Genomic DNA, 24,093 nt, shown 5'->3' on the forward strand with positions numbered 1-24,093 from the left:
AATAAACAGAGGTTGACACTGGCACTCAGCGAGTTTGGAGAGAAAGAAGGAAAAGAAAAAAAAGATAAAAAGAGGCCAGTGTTCCCCTTTTCTGCCTCCTGCTCTGTCGAGATATGGATAAATAACCCCATGTTCCTGCCACCAAACTATGAACTGCTCCCACCATGACCCCACCTGACCCCACCACAGACTGTTCCCACAGCCATGAGCTGAAGGAAACCTTTGCTCCCCTAAACTGCTTCTGGTCAGGTGTGACCATGGTGGTGAGGAGAGTAGAAAAAACAGAAGGCTGGTGTTGAGGGGTGCTGAGGGCTGTGGCTGTGGGCAGTCTGACCAATTGGTTCCCAGGTTTGAGGACTGCTTTGGGATAAGAATGCAGAAGGGTTTAGAGCTGCCGGCTATAGATTAGAATAACTTGTCTGGTGGAGTTAATTACAAGACATAGGAAGTGGCTCGGCTATTTCTCACTGCTTGTAGTCACATTTACAGTGAGCAGAATGATGTGGAAAGATGAGGCTTGGAAAGGAAGAGGGCCTGAGCCAGTTGCAAGTTCAGATAAGGCAGCTATAATTGCTAAAGAGATGGTGCCTTTAGAGAGAAAGCCCATGGGGTTAGGGACATAGCTCAATTGACAGAACACCTGCCTAGCACACAAAAGCCCTGGACTCAATACCTAGCAACACATAAGCTGGGCATGGTGCATACCTGCAATCCCAACACTTGGAAGGTAGAGGCAGGAGGATCAGGAGTTCAAGTCTGAGTCCAATCTCTTATATTGGAATAAGAGGAAAACTCTCTTTACCTACCAAGGCTCTGGTTTATGAAAATACAAAGCATTTGAGAAAGAGAAAGCCTAAAATGAGAGTTCACTGAGGAATTCTCTATTCAAAAACAACCAAACCAAACTGCTTAGGGAAGGATTTTCTCAGACTCAGCCACAAAGGCGTACAGAGACAGCTACTGCAGATGTGGTCCAAGAGGCACCAGGCTACCGGCAGAACTTGGCCTCAGCGTTTTGAGCCAACCCCTGCTGGCTGTGCAGGGATGTGAAATGCAAAAGGCCATAACAATGGCAGTTACACCCAGTCTCCAGAGAAGGGAGCAATGGGAGATGTCAGGTAGACAAGCTCAGAGGAGTGGAGCTCTGAGACTCCTGCTGTGTGCATTAGCTCCTGCTTCTCTGGCCCCCTTACTCACACCCGTGGGCTGCAGCCCAGCCACTAGCTGCTCCTGCACTCTTTCTGCTTCCTGCCTCAGCAAAGCATCCTTTCTGCCTTACCACGCTTATGAAACTTCTGTCCACAAGGACTTCGTCCTTCAAGCCTAGATCCTGAAACTGTGAAGATAAAAAGATATGGGTTCCTTCTCCCCTCCACTTCTTATGGTTTGACTCTGCACAGATCTGAACTTGCTAGGTCTTGGTTTCTTTGCAAAAGAAGTGGACCACCTTGTGAGTACGTGGACAGGGCTGGGGTGTCCCTAGACTTCTTACGAGAAGAAAGACAAACGATGGAGCAGGTGGATCCAGATCACTCAACATTTACTGTTCTTTTTTAAACAAATCAGCTTCCTAGATCTGGTGCACTTTTATGAGATAAAGAACCAAACAAAACCTAGCCGATGGCTCCCAGTGTGGCTCCTTGTCACTCTCCTTGGGTGAAGGTCCTGATGAGATCTGCATCAGAATTGCTACACAGTGACAGGTGCCTGCATCTGAACAGCTGCACACGGCCTCTCTCTTATTCGTTCTATTACTAGTTTCTTTCTTTTTTTCTTTTATTTTATATATGTGTGTGTGTGTGTGTGTGTGTGTGTGTGTGTGTGTGTTTTGAAACAGGATTTCTCTGTGTGACAGCCAAGGCTGTCCTGGAACTTGCTGTGTAGACCAGGCTGGCCTCAAACTCACACGGAGACCCACCTGCCTCTGCCTCTGCCTCTGGAGTGCTGGGCTTAAAGGCATGCAAGAACATGCCTGGCTTATTACTTTTCTAGGCAAGGTTTTACTCTACATCCCCGGATGCCCTAATACAGAGATCCCCCAGTCTCTGTCTCCTGAGTGCTGAGATCAAAAGTGTATGCCACCAAGCCTGACATGCTATGCATAATGAAGAATGATTACTCTCAAACTCTACCCTGGGCTACCTCAGTGGGAGCCTCTGGAGGCCTGGAAATCAGCATTCTAAGTTCAGGCAGACTCTTCTATCAGCACACAGATCCCTATTTGACAAGCATTATGAATTCAAGTGATTCAAAGACAGAATTCCCAAATACAGGATTTTTATCTTGGTCATACTGGAGATGGAAGCTGCTCTTAGCTGTTTTACTGTGAGTTCACTAATTAAGCTTATAGTTAAAAAAAAAAATAAAGGAAACAAAATTGCCATGAAAACTCACAGACTTACCACCAAACTGTACACTGTAGACAATTTCCCAAACCAATCACTTCTATAAAACAGACAGCTTCCCCAGCTCAGAGTTTAAAAGGATGATGGTTACAGTCTCCGAACTTTAGCTCCATTTTGTCTGAATAAGACTTAAGCATGTTTTAGTAATTCTGATGTGTCATCAGATGGGACTGCTGCACTAGAGTGCCAGGCTTCCTCTTCATGGTATTAGAAACAACATGGAAAACTCAAAGAAAAGTAAGGCACAGGCAGCTAGAGCTGCCATCCCTTACCACAGGAAGTTGACTTTCTGTCCACCAGGGTCACTCGCCTGGCTTCGGTTCGAAGCTTCTCATCTGTGTTCTCCACGAGGTTGGCAAGGTCGTCGATGATCTCTAGAATGGAGGGCAGAGAGGGCAGATTAATTCATATCCCAGCTCCACCACTGTGGTGCGTCTGCCGTGCCAAGGCCTGAACTCAGGATTATGCTTTGAAAACTGAAATTCTGATTTCAGAAAGGCAGAAACAAAAATAAAAAGCAATCCTGCATGGACGAAGTGGCTCATTAGGTAGGGGCACTTGCCACACGAGCCTGGCCATCCATGAATAATCATGGGAACCCACATAAAGGTGGGGGAGACCAACATATACAAAGTTGTCCCCTGACTTTCACCCACCCCATTATTTGTGTGTGCACACACATGCACTCATATACACTTTTAAAAATTAACAACAAAAAAAGAGTAAACCAGTTTCTCTGCTTTTAAACCTAGTTTAAAACAATCCTATTGGCAGGAAATAGAAACATCAACAATGGGGACGGGCACAGGACAAATTTCAGCTTAGGCAAGTAGAGAAGACTTCAGGGGTGGCCTTAGCCACTCCTGAGCAAACTGTCAACAAGACTAGCTCAGCAAATCCAGGACTCGAATCCAGAGAGTCTAACATAAGAGACACGGACTAGAATTGAATCCATTTAAATGATGAACTAAAAGTAAGTAAATATCCGGATTAGATAATGCAAAGGTGCATGCATGTGACAATACGACCTCAACTAAAGAGCAACTTGAGAGGGGAAGAGGAGGAAAAGAAGGCACTAACCCTCATCCTTTCCGGCAAGTGTGACTCCCACAGATGAGGGAGAAGGGCTATCAACCCAAATCAGGGCCAAATTCATTAAAGCAAGCCTTTTAACTCGTGTACATGGGTTGTCTCTCCCTAAGCTGGGGTTCAAGAGATCAGCCTTGGACATAGGGAAGATAAAGGTTTTTATAGCCCAGGATTAGGAGTTTCCAAATGGGGGATTTGGCAGAAAAAAAGGTGAAGTTACAGAAGCAGAACATAAGCGTAACAAGTTGGGTCATAAAACCTCCTGAAACAAAGACATCGATGCAAGGTGGTCACAACAAGGAGGTCACAGGAAGGTGGGCATAGCAGGGTGGTCAATAAGAAAGTGGTCACAACAAGGTGGTCATAGCAAGGTGGCCATAACAACTTTTTGAAACATCGGCATGGTTCTCGATTCCTGGAACAGACAGCTCAGAACCATTTGGAGTTAATGTTAGAGGCAGGGCGCAGCCCAATCCTTGAGAAACAGCTTTAATCATAAACAGGAATGAATGTAGCTTGTTTTTATTATAAGATGGCTTCCAAGCCCAAGATAGAGGCAGACTGGCTTATTACAAGTCACTGTGAGCTGTAAAGTTAAATATATAGAAACTTGTAACTTTTTAAAATCATTAAGACCTCAATGTTTTATGTCATTTTGGTGAGCCTTTAGTAATTCTCACCACTTAGTAATTACTGCCTCTTTAAAGATCCTTTCTATAAAGTTCTTTTTTATGCTAATCTTTAAAAGGTGAAATTAAAGCACATTTAAATGTATTTTAAATGACATTTAAAATAGCATATATATTAGAATCTTAATTACATGAAATTATTTCCATCTATCCTTTGGTATTTGCATGCCTATAGGGATACATGCAGCTGTGGAAAGGAGCGCTCCTGACAATTGCTCTTAGGTGGTAGGGTCTTTTGTGACTGTTCTTCCTCATGTTTCCCTGTATTGCTCACATTAATGTTAAACATATATTACTTCTGCAATGGAGACTTTTCTCCTGCCTCCCTGTTTTGAAGGCTAATTCGTTCAACACGAGTCACTGTTTTTCTTGAAGCCCGAATACAAATAAGGTCAAAGTTTCTAAAAAGGCCAAGCAGTGCAGGTAACCAGGGAAGGCAGAAAAAGGCATTCAATAACAACCACACGAGAAAGGCCCATGCACGTGGTGCCTTCCCTCCTCCAGCCTCCTGCATATGACAGAGCCCTCCCCCTCTACTCACAGAGCACTCTAATTGTTTGTGTGTCTCTCGTTTCCAGAATGAACATGGCATAACCTTCTGCTTATCCCTTTATCTTCCCTCCCTAGCAGAGTGTGCAGCATACCATGGGATAAAGTGCACGCAAGGCATAAAGGAAATGGGTGAACGGAGCCTGAGATAAAGCACTGAATAATTTTAAGTCGTGTGCTGTTTCTTTAAAATGTAAATGGATATAAACCAAGTTTGCCAATTATCTATATGTAACACCTGCCTAAGAAAATTATCCACTATTATTTAACAATTCATTCATAATGCTTGCCTGTGTTCAGTGACAACTCTCTCTGGGGTTTCTTTCTATCATCCATGAACTTCTCCTAGAGCAGTGGTTCTCAACCTGGGGGTCGAACGACCCAACCCTTTCACAGGGGCCATATAATATATGCTGCATATCGGTTATTTATATTATGACTCATAAGAGTAGCAAAATTATAGTTATGAGGTAGCAGCAAAAATAACTTTATCGTTGGAGGTCACCACAAGATGAGGAACTATGTTAAAGGGTCACAGCATTAGAAGGGCTGAGAACCACTGACCTAGAGTGTGTTCCTCTCTCCGGTCATCCCAGAGTTTTGTATTCTTACTCTGTAATGCTGCAGTGGTGATTTTATATACCCTTTGCTGTGATAACATTTAAACTAAAAGTCTGAACGGTGCTGGGAATGGGAGCTCACACTTGTAGCCCTAGTGCTTGAGAGGTAAAGCAAGAGGAGTGTTGCAAATCTGAAGCTAGCCTGGGCTCAGAGTAACCTCCCATCTCAAAAACCAAAGAATCCTGACCTACTTACAAGGTTAAGTTTCTAAGAGTAAACTCTTCATCCTAACCCCAACTTGCCTTTCTCCCAGTAGTCTCACTGAGAATTAAGGAAGGATTAAGCTGTAAGAGAAAAAAGATAGTGAACGGAGGAAGACCACTGGTAGAGATTGGATTTTTGGGGTGGAGGGCCTGAAATAAGGGCTCGCTTTGTAGCTCTGGCTGCCCTGGAACTCCCTACGTAGGCTGAACATAGGCCCTCATCTTGGCAGCAGGAGCTTTATCCGCCGAGCCACCTTGCTAGCTCTAAACTCAGATATTTCACTACAAGCCCCATACTGTGTAATAAGAGAAGAAAATGGGAAGGAAAAGAATCTGAAAGGCACATATAGTGCTATATATTTGCAGATTAACATGATTTTGTATACAAAATCTATTTAGAGCCTGTGACAATTAGTAAGTAAATTAAAACAAAATTTTAAAATTATATTTATTTGTATGTGTGTGTGCACACATATGCACACATGTGTATACTGTTAGTCAATTCTCAGTATGGACATTGACAACAAAGTCAATCAAGATCGAAAAGCAGTCTTTTCAACAAGTCACACTGGAACATCTGGATATGTGTATGTATAAATAGAAAGACTTCCCTCCCCCATACACACAAAGATATTTGAGATGGTTCCTAGACCTAACTATAAACCCCGGAATAGAAAAGCTTCTAGGAGAAAATGTTAATAGTTAACCATTATATATAAAACTTCAAATTAACCATGTATCTGCTTTCTTAAGTGTGGACAATTTGAGTGACACAAGTTTCTTTCTTTTCTTTTTTTTTTGGTTTTTCGAGACAGGGTTTCTCTGTATAGCCCTGGCTGTCCTGGAACTCACTTTGTAGACCAGGTTGGCCTCGAACTCAGAAATCCGCCTGCCTCTGCCTCCCGAGTGCTGGGATTAAAGGCATGCGCCACCATGCCCGGCTTCTTTTTTTTTTTTTACTTCGTTTTTTTCGAGACAAGGTTTCTCTGTGTAGCCCTGGCTCTCCTGGAACTCACTCTGTAGACCAGGCTGGCCTCGAACTCAGAAATCTGCCTGCCTCTGCCTCTGCCAAGTGATGGGGTTAAAGGCGTGCACCACCACTCCTGGCTTCGGGCACAAGTTTCTTTGACAAGAATGTTAAAAGTATATACCAAAAACAAAAAAAGGAAAGAAATTGGTGAGATGTCATCAAAATTAAAATTGCTTCTTATCCAAAGATACTATTTCAAAAGTAGAAAAGCAATCCACAGATTGGAAAGGAACGGTGTTTTCAGGACATGCAACTGACACAGTATTTGTATCTAGAATAAAGATCCATTGCGCTACGCAGAGCAATAAAGAGAGATGATCCTAACATGATCTTACAGTAGCCCAAATTCATGAACAGATGTTTTGCAGAAGAAAATTTACAAAAAGCCAGTATGCACTTAAGAAGGAGCCCACAACATTAGTCATTAGAGAAATGCAGATTCAAACCACAGTAAGAGATGCTCCCCACCCTCCCATCAGAACGCTAAAATTAAAGGCTGACAATGCTAATTGCTGGGGAGACAGAGCACAAAAGACCCCGTGGAAGAGTTTATTTACTCCAATCCAGTTGTACATGTGTGTTCCTACTGTCTTCATTCCTAGGTGTCTTATCAAGCAGGATTTTCCCCCTACAAAAAGACCTGTACAAAAATATACACAGCACCCCTATTTATTAGAACCACAAACTAAAAATGACCAAAATACCCATCAAACTCAAGTGTCTCTTTCTTTAAAATCGAATACCACACGGCAATAAAAGGGATGATCTGCCAGGCTGAGGATGTAGCTCAGTGGTGAATACTATGCCTACCATTCAAATTCACCAGTCCTGATTTGATCTTTGACACCATACAGAAAGACAATATTATTATGAATCACTTAGCAACCATACACGTCTCAGAAGTTTTGTCATCTAAGATAAAAATCAGCATGCCTTATGATCCCATTGACATAAACGATACACATAGAACCTGGGCGTGGTAGTGAATACCTTTATTTTCAGCACAGACAGAAGGATCAGGGCTTTCAAGCTTGTCCTCAGGTACAGCTAGTACAAAGCTACTACAAGGCCAGCCTGAATTACTTGAAATCCTTCCAAAATAAGGAGGAGGTGGGGGGCGGATAAACCTAACTGACAGTAGGAAAATCAGAGAGTAGTCACAACTGGGCTGCCGGGGAGTTACTAAAAAGGACATGAGGGAACTTACCAGAACAGGTTTTATGTGGTCGCATATAGGCATATCATTCTAAAAAATGCACACACCTAAACACTAAGAACGTATGTGTCTATTGTATAAGTTACAACCAAACAGAAAGTATGAATCAGAACAAAACTTAAAGTTTACAATAAATGATATCAGACAGGAGAGATGACACAGTAATTTAGAGCACTAGCTGCTCTTCCAGAGGACCTAGGTTTGAGTCCCAGTATCCGCATGGTGACTTGAACTTATTTGTGACTCCAGTTCCATGGTATCTGATGCTCTCTTCTGGCCTCCATGGGCACTAGGCACATGAGTAATGCACAGACATTCAAGTAAGCAAAAACACCCAGACACATAAAATAAAAATAAATTAAAAACAATAGAAATAATATATGATATCCCTAAAATTTTCTAACAAACAAGAAAGGAAGGAGGGAGCAAAAAGAGGAAAAGGCAGAAGGAACGAGGGTTTTACACTGAAAATTATAGACCTGCAAGAAGTCAAGCAGTGACCCTGTAGCTCTGCCCCTTTCTTATCAAGCCTCTGGAAGGATGGTGGTCAATCTTCTACTGACCTTTTCATTATTGGGTAATGTGAAAACATGGAAGAAAATCAGTTTCCAAGGTTACATAGAGCAGCATTTAAAAGTGAGTAGTTTAGGATCCGGCTTCACACTGTCGGGACATGCCGTTGCCAGCAGCCCTGATTTGTAGGGATAATTGATACTTTGCTCTCATACAGCTGATACAATCAGGATTTCATCCTGTCTTACCAATATTGCAGATTTGTAGTAGAAAACTTGGGTTTAATATCCTGTAGGAAGTCAAGGGAAGTAGCCTTGTCTAACAATAGATGTGCCAGCTGCTTAGTATTCTATATTAGTCTATGTTAACATTTTTTAGTGTTAACTGAATTTCTAGGTAGACTTCTTTTAAATTTGCAAATATTCATCCGTATGACTTAAAGGTAAATCAGCAAACACGTAGCAAGTCAGTGCAACAAAAAGAGTGATTTACACGGAAGAGTTAATCGTGGTTTTTTTGGGTTTTTTTTGAGACAGCGTTTCTCTGTATAGCCCTGGCTGTCCTGGAACTCACTTTGTAGACCAGGCTGACCTTGAACGTTAATCATGTTTTAATGGGGAATAGGTACACTTATCATTTTTTGTGTATGTGTTGTATATGTACATGCCCAAGAAGGTGTGTGCATGTTTATGTGTGTGCATGAGCTTGTGGGAGGTAAAGGTTGATACTAGTAGCTTCCTCAAGCATTCTCTACTTGTTTTTTTGTTTGTTTGTTTCGTTTGGTTTGGTGTTTTATCAGTGTGCACTGTGTGTATGTGCGTGTGCCTGCATATATGTGTGTGTGTGTGTGTGTGTGTGTATGTGTGTGTGATGTGAGGGGGCATACCCATGCTCACAGTGTGCATATGGAGATCAGAGAGCAATTTTTTATCTATCTTTTTAATTTTAGGTTTTTAGATTTATTTTATGTATGTAATTACTTCACCTGTATAACGTATGTTATACCTGTGTAACATATGTGTGCCTCTGACACTGAGGATGATCTCTGAGAGTCAGCTCAGTCCTACCATGATGTGGAACCCAGGGATCAAGCTCAGGTTGTCAGGCTTGGTGTCAAGTGCCCCCAATTAATTTACCTATTCTATTTTTAATGCATAAAAGTAAGTTAATAGTGATTTATGAACACTTGATCAACTTGAAACAGCTCTGAAACTGGACAATGAGTATAGACTAGGAGGAGTTATTTGGAGGATGCTAGGAAAAGCCTAAGCTGCTGTAAATTGAACACTGTGAGCAACCCTGGAGAAGGTTTCAGAGAGGAAACTGTAGAGAATTCCCCATCTTCTTTGAGACTGTGTGTATAATCATGACCACACTGCTGGAAATAGGTTCAAGGACATTTCCAAAGAAAGCAGGGAATGGACACTAGAAATTGGACAAGTAAGCAAAGATCATGGTGATATTGTTTGTGGCCCAGCCACCACAGAGTTGGGGACTGTGGGAGTGCTGGCAGAAGCAATGCCCGAGCATAAAGCACTTGGGCTGCTGTGTAGTCTCTTCCAACCATGGAAGTGAGATGGGGCAGCAAAGGGAGGACTTAAAGAATTTCTAATGAAAAGCAGAGCAGGAAGGAGAAAGCATGCGCTGGAGAGAGTACCAACAGTCCTTTCTTAAAGAGATCACAGGAGCCAGGCGTGGTGGCGCATGCCTTTAATCCCAGCACCTGGAAGAGGCAGAGACAGGTGGATTTCTGAGTTCGAGGCCAGCCTGGTCTACAGAGTGAGTTCCAGGAGAGCCAGGGCTACACAGAGAAACACTGTCTTGAAAAAACAAACAAACAAACAAACAAACACCCCAAAAAAACAAAAAGAGATCACAGGGCTAGGAGGGACCCATAGCTAGTCATCAGTGCAATGGAACACCATTCCGAGATCTTCTTAGGTCACTTTCCTAAAGCAAGCCCAGAGCACTAAAACGGCAAAGAGGTATCAGGGTCCAGGCCCAGAGCACTCCACTGTGGGCTCACTGTCCAGGTCCCCTTGCATTTTGACACAGTGCCCTGTTGCCATGGAAGGTAGAAGCAATAAGCCTTAACAACATCCCCATGGTGTCAAGACTGCAAGCTTGCACAGTGAAAGAGCTGGGGGTACATGGCTGCCTCCCCCTAGACTCCCAATGATATTACAGACTATCTGAGGGCCAAGTTGAGACTTGGCCCAGGGGCAGAGTTAGTGTAGAAAGCATCCTGTTAGGGAAATGCTGAGAAGAGGCATGGGAACTGAACCAACCTTTAGACCCAAGAACTATAGATCTACTAGATAATGGCCCCTGCCTGGGAGAACTGACAGTATGAGAATCCAAACTGTGCTTCTGCCTGGACTGACCCCAACACAATGGGGATGGAAGCCTCCCTAGAGTCAGGGAGGCTCAACTTCCACCAGTGTGCCCAATATGAGAGACAAGGACTCAGATTCCAAATGACATTGCAAACTATCTGAGGGCCAAGTAGAGATCTGGCACAGAGGCAGAGTTAGTGGCAAAAAGGCATCCCAGAAGTTCAAGCATTGGAAACTTAATCCTCAAATTCATAAACTGATACCTGAGAGGTAACTGGAGTTAGATGAGACCATCAGATTGGGGTTTCTATGATGGAGATTCATGGCTTTGTAAGAAAAAGGAGAGAAAAGCCTGGGGCACAGTGTCATGTACTTGTAGTCCCAACACTCTAGAGACAGAGTTAGGAGGATCAGGAGTTTAAGGCCATCTTTGGTTACAGTGAGTTTGAGGCTAGATTGAGGTCCATGACACCTTGCCTCCAAAACAAACAAAGAGAAAAGAAGAAGGATGCAAGTTCTCGCTCTATCTTGTCATATGATGCTCTCTATTATGTATGACACAAGAAGGCTTGGCCAGATGTGGTTTCTTAATCATGGATATCTTAGTCTCTAAAACTGTACATTTACTTTCTTTATTATTATCCAGAATCTGGCATTATGTTATAGTAGTATCAAATGGACCAGGAGACCTCCTTCCTCAGAATTAATACAAGCGCATATATCTTTAATAGAAATACAACACACAAGCATCTGGCAACATATCATTTGTAGTCTCTCATGTAGCTGCATAGCCTTCACAAACACTTCTTTCCCTTCTTTCTTTTGTAAACAGAAGAAAAGCTACAACCATGTACGAGGCTGCAAGGCTAATTAACTGATGAGAACTTCATCATTCCTGAGAAAGGAAATATGGCAAACCCAGAGCCAAAATATCTTAGGTTCTCCTTGATGGTCATTCATTGCCTAGCTTTGTTTCTGACCTAACATCCTTATGACTATCAAGTGAAACCTTTTGAAATGTACTAAAAACAAACAAACAAAAAAGAAAAAACAAGAAAACTACCTTAAAATAAACGAATGAATAAACAAAAAAACTAAGCCAAGAATGTCATCAGAACATGAAACCCCAGCAGTGATTTCCATACTTTGCTGTAACTGATGACCTAATACACCCAAAAGTGCCTTAAATTATGATTTTCTTTTGTTCTGTTACTATAAAAATTTTACAAACTATTCCCACAACAGAATAGGGTTATTTACACTGAATCTGTGTTCACAGGCCATGGTCACTCATATGTGGCTCAAAATTAAATACTTATTGTCTGTGAGGTGAGAGCTGCTTCGTATGGACAGTTTTGGTGCCCAATGTAGGGCCTCAAAGATGCTTCATTTTCTTTGAAGGACTCACCTGGCTCAGCACCCAGTAACAACTGCTCATGATCTCTCCTCAGGTAGATGTGAGTTCTTTGGGGAGCACAGATCTCCCTTTGGTTTGGTCAATGGTTCTCTAGTTTATTCCTGGTCCACTGCATTTGCATATTCTATTACTTTGTCTTTACAGTATCTATGTCTCTGTATATTCTCTTGGTTTGTTTTCAGAATGCTCCTTTGTTAGCATTTGTCTTTTTTCCTGTCCTTGAACACCTAATTTTACACTTTTCTCTGACTTATTGAAATCTTGCCCTTTTAGTTTAGAAATTCTGTGAGTCTGTTTATAAAGCTATCTCAAGCATCTTCCCTGCCTCTAGCCCAAAAGGATCAAAGTGTCAGAAGAAACACCCAAGGATGTATAAAGTTCTCCTAAGGAAGACTTCAAACATGACCCACTTCTAGACTGGCAGTAACTTCACTGGCTCAGCCAGGAAGACACTTAAGAGCTGATTGCCTAGTGTCCTTGGATTATTCACCTGTTCTGTAATCAGGAAGTATAAACCCAAGGCTCCACCCTGGCATGAAGAGGTAGATCACTGCTTTAGAGTACCAGCTGCTCTTCTAGAGGACCTGAGTTCAATTTCTAGCACCCTCATGGCAGATCACAACTGGCTATAACTCTAGCCGCAGGGGATCTGACACCCTCTTTTGGCTTATGTAGGCAAAACTCCCATACCCACACAAAGAAAAGCCAAAATGAAACAGAGGCAAGCAAGCTAAGGGTGAGAGCCAAGTGTGCTACTCCCATGAGCAGCAGATCCGATGCGGAATCAAATCCCCGAGCTGGCTAAGAAGCTCCTGTATCTTCAGAACAAAACTGGGAAATAAGCTCAAGACTCAGGAACAGAGAAATGTTTGAAGAAAAACTTCCACTTTTATCTTCCAGCTGATTTTATGACTGGCAATTATGGTTAATTTAACTTGTTAGCATTTGATAAAATGGTGGGATGTCTGATATCCACCCCCTCCCCCATGTTTTTCCACAGTGAACCAGAACACATAGGAAATAATAACTGGGTAGTTTATATCAATTGGAACTTTCGAACATTTAAGAAATAATGAAACTGGGGCCTGGAGAGATGGCTCAGTAGTTCTGAGTACCAGCTGCTCTTGCAGAGGATTCCAGTTTGGTTCCCAACACTGACATAGTAGCTCACAACAATCTGTAAGTCCAGTTTCATCTGATTTGCCACCCTCTTCTGGCTTCCTTCAACACTAGACACACACATGGTGCACTCTTACCCATTAAAAAATAAATAATGGGAAAAGGTATTTTACCAAAAAAAAAATCAAAGTTTTAGAAACTATCAAAATTAAAAAGAAATGTTAAAGAACAGAGAGTTGTATGAAAATTTTGGAGGTTGTGTTTAACTTTAACCTTTATAAGTAATGGTTAAAGAAGAAAGCCTTTTGCTTTCATTTAAGGAAGCTCCATCTGGGTGAAATGTCTACCTGCTTGTATTAAACATGCAATCTGAATTAATGAATGGTTTTCATGTGTCACTTTGGGTCTAAGAATGAGGCAACATTCCGTTTGCCCCACAATTCCCAAAAACAACCGAGTAATGAACCTGTGGCCACTTCATTAAGATAGTTTTTAAAATATGTTGCATGCGGAAATTGCTGTTCTTGGTACATTTATATTTACATTGTGTACGTTAGAATAAACTTTAACCTTGTAATCTGGCCTTGGGGCTATTATGTTATGTATGTGTACTCTGCTACCTCCATGCTGCTGCCTCCTTTGGAAAACCAGGTTATTCTCGATCCTTACCTCTGTGATGCCCCCCTAAATTAAAGGTATTCAAGAGCTAACCCAGGGCCAGTGAAATGGCTCAGTGGGTAAAAGTTCTTCTTGCAGTGTGAGCCTAACAAACTGAGTTTCACACCCAGATCCCATAATAGAAGGAGAAAACTGACTTCTGAAAGCAGTCTTCTGGTCTCTACCTGCACATCGAAACATGTGCATGCGGATGCGTGCACACACGCGTGCGCGTGCGCGTGCGCACACACACACACACACACAGACTTTAGGGGGGGAGAAGAAGAAATAAACTGACCATTTGAAGTCCAGTTGTTGTCTACTTAAAGGTTAATAAAAGGCAACAGGTAGACAGGTGATCTGAATCTGCTTCATTCTGTCATAATGTAACTAAGACTTGACTTTTATAATGCATTTTGAACAATAATTTAAGTCTGTGTCTTCTTTGAAGGGAAACAAAATAACTTAGATAGACACTCATTCAACTATGAGCATGCTTACAATAGAGATAATGGCAGTCTATAGTTCTTACATTTCTCAGTGGGTTAAAGCCTTCCCTAGTCAGATAGCCACTGCCTCATCGTTAGGAACCCTATGAAAGAAGAGACCCCTACGGTAAAGGAGACACAAACAGGACAGAGACAAATGATAGATTTCCATGCTGCCTTTTGTTACCCTGAGGGCCTAATGAGGAGGCAATGCTGTTAGCAAGGATGGCTTCTCCCTGCTTACTGAAGCACTTAACTATTTAACAAATTGTTATGTTAAACTGTTGGTAAGAAGACCCAGCAATGTCCCAAGCGCTGTCAGCATGTTCTACCTGTGTTCCAGATAGTTTCCTGGGTCTTCATTAAAGTATAAAATTATTTTATTGCATTAAAAATTATTTCTTAATTTTAAAATCTGGAAAAAAAAAGACAAAAAAGAATCATCAAGTAAGCAAAAGAGATTAATGTTCTAGATATAGGCTAAGGGCACTCAGAGCTGAGGCAGGGGGATGGTACAAGTTTGATTTTCTGCTTGCAAGATTTTCCTAAAATAGTGACCCATTGTTAATAATACAGAATACTACTGAACACCTGGCTTAGAGAACAAGGACTTTATGTCCTATATCCTTGCTGAAGGGGCTATTAAAAAACACGGTGATTACATTTTATTCAAATGCCAAGTCTGTATGTTTTGCCATTGAGTTAAGCCTTCCTAACCGGACACCTGCTGTCTAAGCAGGAGAATAACTTCTGTTAAGAAAATTATTTTTACTTGGGATATTCTTGCTAAATTAAAACATGACCATTAAACTTTACTTGACAAGTATTTAAATATAATCATAAAATTTGGCTTATGGTACCGAATCTTCATTGTACCTACAATCTTTAGTCCCCTAGATGGGCAGTTATAAGAACAAATAACATCACAAGACAAACAAACATGGTTTAATCGGACTGAAGCATCTGTTTCCCCTAGCTAAAGACACTCTCATCAAGTCTTCAAAATCTGAGAAATTCTCTTTTTGGAAAACATCAATGATCTTTTTATAAAAGATAACTACTGGGCATTCTGTAAAAATGAACTAAGGGCTGTGTGAGCCAAGGGAGACACTGTGCACTATTGTAAGGGACGTTTCTTTTTTTTCCAATTTTTTATTAGGTATTTTCTTCATTTACATTTCAAATGCTATCCTGACGGTCCCCTATACCCTCCCCCCACCCTGCTCCCCTACCCACTCACTCCCACTTCTTGGCCCTGGTGTTTCCCTGTACTGGGGCATATAAAGTTGGCAAGACCAAGAGGCCTCTCTTCCCAATAATGGCCGACTAGGCCATCTTCTGCTACATATGCAGCTAGAGACACGAGCTCTGGGGGTACTGGTTAGTTCGTATTGTAGTTCCACCTATAAGGTTGCAGATCCCTTCAGCTCCTTGGGTACCTTCTCTAGCTCCTAAACTGGGGGCCCATGTGTTCCATCCAATAGCTGACTGTGAACATCCACTTCTGTGCTTGCCAGGCACTGGCATAGTCTCACGAGAGACAGCTATATCAGGGTCCTTTCAGCAAAATCTTGCTGGCGAATTTATGAAATTCCTAGGCAAATGGATGGATCTAGAGGGTAACATCCTGAGTGAGGTAACCCAATCACAAAAGAACTCACATGATATGCACTCACTGATAAGTGGATATTAGCCCAGAAACTTAGAATACCCAAGATACAACTTGCAAAACACATGAAACTCAAGAAGAATGAAGACCAAAGTGTGGATACTTTGCCCCTTCTTAGAATTAGGAACAAAATACCCATGGAAGGAGTTACAGAGACAAAGTTTGGAGCTGAGATGAAAGGATGGGCCATCCAGAGACTGCCCCACCCAGGGATCCATCCCATAATCAGCCACCAAACGTAAGGGACGTTTCTAAATGAAAAGGAGGAACTCTGAGCTGTAACACAGTCTGTCCATAGGAAGCCCACAGAAGAGCAACAACTAAATAAATGAGAACAACTCGGTGATGGACCAGGTGGAAAAGACACCATGTCAGACTCCTGCCAGGCAGGTGGACCAAGTACTTCAATCACCTCTGATGCTGCAAAACTTCTCTTGCTTTCCAACTTGGGCCTGGCAGAATGGCTACAACAAAGAAGGGTAGGGAGAAGAAGGACCGTTCTGCCCTTAATGAGGTGGTAATCTGAGAATACACCAGCAACATTCACAGGTGCATCCATGGAGTGGGCTTCAAGAAGCATTTCCCTCAGGCACTCAAAGAAATGCCAGAATTTGCCAGGAAGAAGAGTGTGCACACTCCAGATGTGCGCATTGATACCAGGCTCAGTAAAGTTCACGGGTTAAGCAACACTCCACATCACTCTAAGTACGCTTGTCCAGAAAACATAGTGAGGATGAGGATTCCCCAAACAAGCTCTGCACTGTGGTAACTTATGTGCCTGGTACCACGTTCAAAAAATCCTACAGATGGTCAATGTGGGAGAACTAACACTCAGAAAGGCAAATAAAAGTTGCAGAACTGACAACAACAACAAAAAGATTCCTATTTCTCACCTCAGACTTTTATCGCTTCCCAAGGTCACAACCACAAAGACTTCAGGAAGTTGAGTGACTTGTTTTCAGCCATATCAACTGAGGGCCCCCACAACAGAACTGCAAATACCTCTGCCGTCTATGCTACCTCTCACTTTTTAATAGTGCATTTCTTAACCTTCTTTTTAAAGTTTTTATAATTATTTGTGCTTTTATAATTATTTGTGTGCCTTGTCACATATGCAGAGAAACTTGTAGAAGCCGGGTCTCTCCATCCATCCACCATGTGGGTTCTGGGGTCACCCTGAGGTCACCAGGCCTGGTGGCAACCACTTTTCACCTGCTGAGTCATCTCTACTGCACTTAAATCTTTTTACATTTTGATATTTTAAACACTGTCTAAGATATTTACAATTTTTCTTAAATATTAAGAATCATGTTTATAATGCAACTGCAAATGAGATTCTTGTTTTTGTTAAATGCTTGTTTACCCTGATCTTACATAAACCAAATCTTCATGTTTAAAAAGACTTAAAAATTTCACTAATGTCATAGAAAGAATTCTTACATTATTCAGTATAATTTTGATTTAAAAAGAAAATCCAGTTTGGGGCTGGAGGGATGACTCAGCAGTTAAGAGCACTGGCTGCTATTCCTGAGGTCCTGAGTTCAAATCCCAGCACCCACATGGTGGCTCACAACCATCTATAAAGTGATCTGATGCTCTTTCCTGGCATGCAGGTGTAGATGCATAGAGAACACTCATATACATAAAATAAATGAATAAACCTTAAAAAAAAAAGGAAGAAAGAAAGAAAGAAAGGAAGGAAGGAAGAAAGAAAAGAAAAGAAAAGAAAAGAAAAGAGAAGAAAAAAAGAAAAGAAAAGAGAAGAAAAAAGAAAAGAAGAGAAAATCCAGTTTCTTAAATTGGCAGGAAACTTTCTAAGTATATTTTAAAAGTCCATTTCTGAAATCTAGACTCTTAGAGGCAAAAATAATAAGCATTAGAGGGAAGAATATTGACTGGGGCCAAGAAACTGTATTGCTATGCTACTAGCACTAAAAACACTAAAAGTTATAGCAAAGTCTGGGTCTGGAGACCCCATAACACAGTCAGATTTTTGAATACCTTAGAGCAACTTTGACTATATTGATTTTTCTTATGGATACCCAAAGACTTTGGTTAACTCTCTTGATCCAAACTATACATAAAGCAATCAGTATCGCATAATAATACTCATGGCGTTTTTTTTTTTTTTTTTTTTTTTTTGGTTTTTCGAGACAGGGTTTCTCTGTGTAGCCCTGGCTGTCCTGGCACTCACTTTGTAGACCAGGCTGGCCTCGAACTCAGAAATCCGCCTGCCTCTGCCTCCCGAGTGCTGGGATTAAAGGCGTGCGCCACCACGCCCGGCTTCACTCATGGCGTTTTATACATCATGAATCTGTTACATAAAACAATCAGAATTTCATGATAATACTCATGGCGCTTTATACATCATGAATCTGTTACATAAAACAATCAGTATTTCATGATAATACTCATGGCGCTTTATACATCATGAATCTGTGTTTTCTGATCAATGTGTTATCAAGGTGCCCTATAGTGAAGTTAGCCGGGCTAGGAATAAAATACCAAACAATGATATCTTGGTAATGAGAAGATCATTATAAAATACTTCCTGGTGTGGTCCAACTTTGCTTTCTGAATATCAAATAAAAAATGAGATGTGATTTTGCCCACCAGAACCCATGGAATCCATATTCTCACAAATGTGCCTTTTAATTCTGCATGTTATTGACATGGGGAGGGGTGTTTTCTTAAAAAAAAAAAAAAACCCTTAAAGTGGGACTATATTGCTATATCTAATTTCTGATATGTTACTATTCACTTATTTCTTCAAACTAAAATCTGACACATACCAAAACTATAGTACATACAAAATTACCAGTCACAATAAAATATAAAAACTTATATATTAAAGGTCAATCTTGTCTAGGATTACAACCAGTCACTCGTGAGCTTATAGCTATGGAACCAGACTGGCCCAAAGTAAAACTAGAATTAGAAGATAGTCACCACCAATACTCCAAATATCAAATAAAATATTCAGAGTGCAGACTGTAGGAGGCGGAGGGACACACGCATCTGATCTAGTTAAAGAGCACATTTTTTTAGTTGGTTTAAATGCCAGTCCCCTCACCTCTTTCTTTACTTCGTTATACTATGGTATTGATTACTTGTAGGTGTGATACTCCTACTATATGGCATCTAGAAATATGCCAGACAGAGGGGGTGGAGAAAAATCAGGGGAGGTAAATTGATTCAGGAATCTCCCCCACTCCCACTCCCACCCCCTACCCCGGAATGTCTTTGCCAACTCATTTACGCTCCTGAAGATCGCTCTCCTGCCTACTCCATCCCAGCACTGAGGGACAGAAATGACATTGTACCTCTACATGTATAAAACCAACAGGGAGAATTAAGTTTCAGGAGAAAGCTACACTTACACTTGATCCTACAAGGCTGGTTGGCCCATTAAAGCTTCCACGGTGTAGGGAGGCAGAATGCTGCAAACCCACAAGCCAGGTGATCCTGGGCCCTTTTGAGCCCCCTCGATAGCCAGTCTTTGCCCACCTCTGTGTCTGACTTAACATTTTCCTGACTACTAGGGAAAGTCTTTGGGAATGCATTAACTGAGAAAACACAAACTTTCACCAACTCAAAAAGTAAGAATGTCATCAGCTAGCACTTGAGACCTGGGCAGACATCTCCCTGCTTTGGGTAATTGGTCTAAGTAATGTTCTTACAAATACAGTTTGGAAGTGCCTTGATTTACAACTTTCTAAATTCCAGGAAACCATTTCCATACTGGAGCATATTATCCAGGGTAATCTGGACTATAGGGCACACTCATTTGGTTTAAGAATAAACTATCTCTTACTCTCTGTGAAGTGACAGCCTCGTGTTGGGTTCTTCCCCTCCTCCCTCCTGCATTTCTCTCTAGGACTGGGTTTCACTATGTAGCACAGGCTGGCTTCAAACTCAGATTCTCCTGACTCAATCTCTGAGTCTTGGGGTTACAGGCCTGTGCCAAAACCTCTGGCTCAGTTAAAATTTCAAGTAGTTACAAAATAGTCATTCCACTAAATAAGCATTCATTAACTAGTAGCCCATTGTTGAATACTTTGAATACTTTGCTACTTTTAAGTCATGAGTCAATGAATTATTTCCTCCATTAGCATTTCATCTCTAGTATCATTTCCTTAACAAAGTGTGATTATGACGGCTTTATGGACTTTGAACCTATCTGCCAAATTACATTTTAAAAGGCTCATATTGCCAGTGTTGGTTGGTTTGATAGAATTTATTCCACTTGTCAGTTACTATGACCTCAGACGGATATTTCCTAAGCCAGGGAGCCTAGGGGAATTCCCACCCTGCAGACCACAGCTCTTAAGGTGGGAATTTCCCTAACCACAGTCTATTAAGAACAAATTAAACACAGGGTTTGGAATACAGGCTGGGGAACAACCAGCTGATTATTCTAGAGTCCTGACAGTTGAGCCTCCACAGAGAAATAGCTCCTGGGAAGTATCTGCATTTGGTTCCAAGAAGCCCCTTACGTTTCTATCACATGTTGATTTGTGACACCAAGTGCTCTCGCATTGGAAGACAAAACTCCACCATGTAAAGGCAACACATTGGCAAGAGAAAGCCATAAGAAATACTAGGTGGTGTCAACTAGTGGACTCTAGAGTTCATAAGTTTTCTAGTCTCATAAAATTTTCTATTTTAATGTCAATAGATCCTACATAAAGGCAGTACATATACTATATATTTTTAGGTGAATTTTATGGTTTTTTGTGTCATAATGGACTCTGGAGCTGTAAAATCATTATGACTTTACTATTACTAATAATACTTAAAGACTTTTTATTTTTAAATAGTGAGCAAAGAGCTTTTCTTAAAGTTCAGGGGCTGGGGAGATGGCTCAGTGATCAATCACCTTTGTTGCTCTTCTAGAGGACCCAAGTTTAATTTTTAGCATGGAGGCTCCTAACTGCCTGTAATTCTATGCCCAGGGCATCTGATGCTTTCTTTAGACCTCCATGGGCACCAGGTGTGCATGTGGTGCACATACGTGTGTGTATGTGTGTGTGTGTGTTTGTATGTATAGTGAAACACCCATATACACATTTAAATAAATAAATAAATAAAAATTCTAAAGTTATTAGTTTAAATTCCTGCCTCTGGGTTCCCTATTGCAGGGCAGCTGGTAGGAACTCCTGCAGTGCCTCTGGAAGCCACCACTCTGGAAGCCACTCCATAGGGATGTCCCCTTGCCTGTTCACACCTTACACATGGTGGGGTGAGGGGAGGCAGTGAACAGGGGCAGGTTAGGCAGAAAGCAAGGACCCCTGTCATGTTTTCTCCACACCTCAAACCAGAGCCTTTCATCTGCATCTGAAATGTGCAACGGAGGCCTGTGCTAAGATAAACCCTTCCCAACTGCCAAATAAATGGACATGGAGCTCTGTGTACAAAGAGCTAAGAGGTGCAAGAAAGAGCTCAAATAAAGGAACATCCAAGGAATACTCCCAAGACAAAGCCATTAGACAGTAAGTCAGTGTCACAAGCTCAGAGCTACAAAAAGGCAACAATGTCACACCCTTGACAACACTAAGACAGAACCCTGACTGTTAAAGAAACAAGGAAGGCAGTTACTGTACACTAGGGTGTCGAGCTTTAGGAAATATGCCCCAGAAGACAGAAAAGGGCGTAAAAAGGACAAAACACGTTAGCAAATAAAACTGAGAGGTGGGGATAAAGAGCTGGGAAGACAGATGAGATAACCATCAAATAAAAGAAAGAGAACTTTTCTCTGATGTGGTAAACACTGAGTCTTCCTGTAGGAACAACCAAAATGTAAGCACTAGGCATCCGTGGACAGTGTTTATCATCCATAGAGATTGCTCCTGCGATTCCTAACATTCAGAATACAGATACAATTCTGCAAGCACTAGGACAGCAGCAAGGGAGGAAGCTCACCAATAAAGGAAGGACACTATCTATCACACAGCATCCAGGAAATACTAGCAAACAATGGGGTAAAGAGATGTGGGGACAAATGACTGTGATCTGGGGGGGACTCAGAATCTAGCCACTCGAAGCCTGCATATGCACTAACCACAGTACCAGCCACTTGGGAGACTGAAGTGAGGTGACAGCTTGAGCACAGGAGTTGGAACCACATGGGTGACATAGGAAGGACCTCTATCCAAAACAAAGAAACCATCCTTGAGGGGCTATGGTGTACTCACAAAGAAAGAGATGCAGGCAACTGCACAAGGAGTCAGAGACTACTCGCCCATCTCTGGAATGCAGGGAATGAGGTCATAGAAAAGGCATGAAGTGGGATCAAACTACACAGGTTTGCTAAAGTGCTTAGTGCCTCACAGGATGCAATCACTCACATCTTCTGGCCGTGGCAGGCAGCCTTTGGCCATCGTGCCTCTTAGCCGCCATTCCGTCCCTCCTGGATTTTTATTCTTCCCAGGCTGCACTTACAGTGAAGTTTGTGGGGTCTGTGGCAGCATCAAAAAAATTGTCTGAGTCGCTAGCTGACTACCCATCTTTAATTTCCATGTCTTTAAAACCACCAAGAGCTGCCACATTTTCAAACTCCAACAAGATCACCTGACTACATTTTTTCCACGGCAGATGCTTTTGTTAGTAACTAGAGCATCGTGTCAGAACACAAAGTGAGTGTCGGCAAGACCAAACAGTAAATACCACATGCTAAACTCATTCCGATTAGCAGGACTATGTGGCGGAGAGACTTTGCCTCACGCTGTACTAATGTTCCCTGTGTGTGGATGGGATCTGTTGGGCCAGCTTCCATTTGCAGATTCCATTTGCAGAGAGAGTGACAGAAAACATGATAAACGAACAGTATGTCATAACAAAGAATTACATGGGTGTATGTGTATATACAAATATTTCTGTTTCTATATCTGTATATGCATGCATAGATTTATATGTTAGAAAGCATATTCTAAATTTTTTGCAAACATACAACATTTATGTCTGAACAACATGCCAGAGACAATACTGTAATATCACTTACAAAGGACATTTATGTACCACCCACATATCACTTCCCCACCAAAATATTTTTCAATATTTTCAGTCAGGGGTGGTGGCTCATGCTGATAATCCAAGAACTTAAGGGGAGGATTGCCACCAGTTTGAGGCCAGCCTGGGTTATACAATGAACATCCTGTCCTTCATATTGTTTTCAGATAATGAAGAAATGAATGGGGAGGAGGGGACTCAAGTTGGTTGAGTCGTCATGTGACAACAGAAACTATAAACCACAGCAGTCAGTGACACCACGGAGCTTGAGTCCAGGGACAGCCCAGCCATGAAACTAGGAGCTAATTAACATTTCCATATTGGGTGTGAAATACAACTAAACTCCAATCCATAGTTGAGTCAATTATCACAAAGTGTGTATTTGTTTAGTGTCTGTGTGGTACTGAGGACTGCACACCAGGACCTAGAGCACACAGGACAAGCGGTTTGCCACTCAGCTCCATGCCCAACCCTAATAATCAGGATGCGGCTATCCCAGTTACATTTTACCTAGGCTAAGAAAGGAGGCTGAAGAAACCCTAATATCATCCTCTCCATCCCACTGCCCCTAATTACTACTTCCTTATCTCTCTCTGAAAAGTAACTCCTATTGTGACTTTCAAAAAAACACACAAAGAGAAAAAAAAAAATTCCCACCTGTTTGCACCTAGTTTTGTCTTCTGTAAAAGGTCAAAGATTTATTCTTTGCAACCCCCTATGTAACAGATAATTCAGGAAGAATCACTAGCTGACATTAAAAATCGATGGAATAGCGTCTTTAAAGATCAAGTTTCATTGTATCAGTTTATAGTTAGATCCCTATAGAATTGCTACAAGCTTGGATTTTAACCTAAGCAGGAGCTAAACAAGATAAAAGAAATCCACACTGAGACAATGGTAACAAGTAGTGAAATCTAAAGTCAAAGAAAACTTAAGAGAGCTAAAGGAAAGATACACAGGTGTGGTTTTCTCAACAGAAATCACAGAGGCCAGAAAGAAATGCAAGGGCATTCTTTTTTTTTTTTTTTAAGGGCATTCTTACTCTGCTAATAAGACTTGGTAATATAGAATTTTGAATTCAGGA

General features: G+C 41.5%; 1 protein-coding gene across 1 annotated transcript in view; it reads right to left on the reverse strand.

The window, feature by feature from the left end:
• Stx8 (syntaxin 8) overlaps window positions 1–24,093 on the reverse strand; it is a 234,326-nt gene that overhangs the window by 90,184 nt on the left and 120,049 nt on the right. Inside the window, exon 7 of the mRNA XM_021176854.2 lies at window positions 2,678–2,779. Within this exon, the coding sequence (XP_021032513.2) occupies window positions 2,678–2,779 (102 nt within the window). The remainder of the gene's footprint in view (window positions 1–2,677; window positions 2,780–24,093) is intronic.

This window comes from Mus caroli, unplaced genomic scaffold (assembly GCF_978045245.1).
Source record: "Mus caroli unplaced genomic scaffold, Mus_caroli_1 scaffold_13, whole genome shotgun sequence".
NCBI classification, from domain to species: Eukaryota; Metazoa; Chordata; class Mammalia; order Rodentia; family Muridae; genus Mus; species Mus caroli.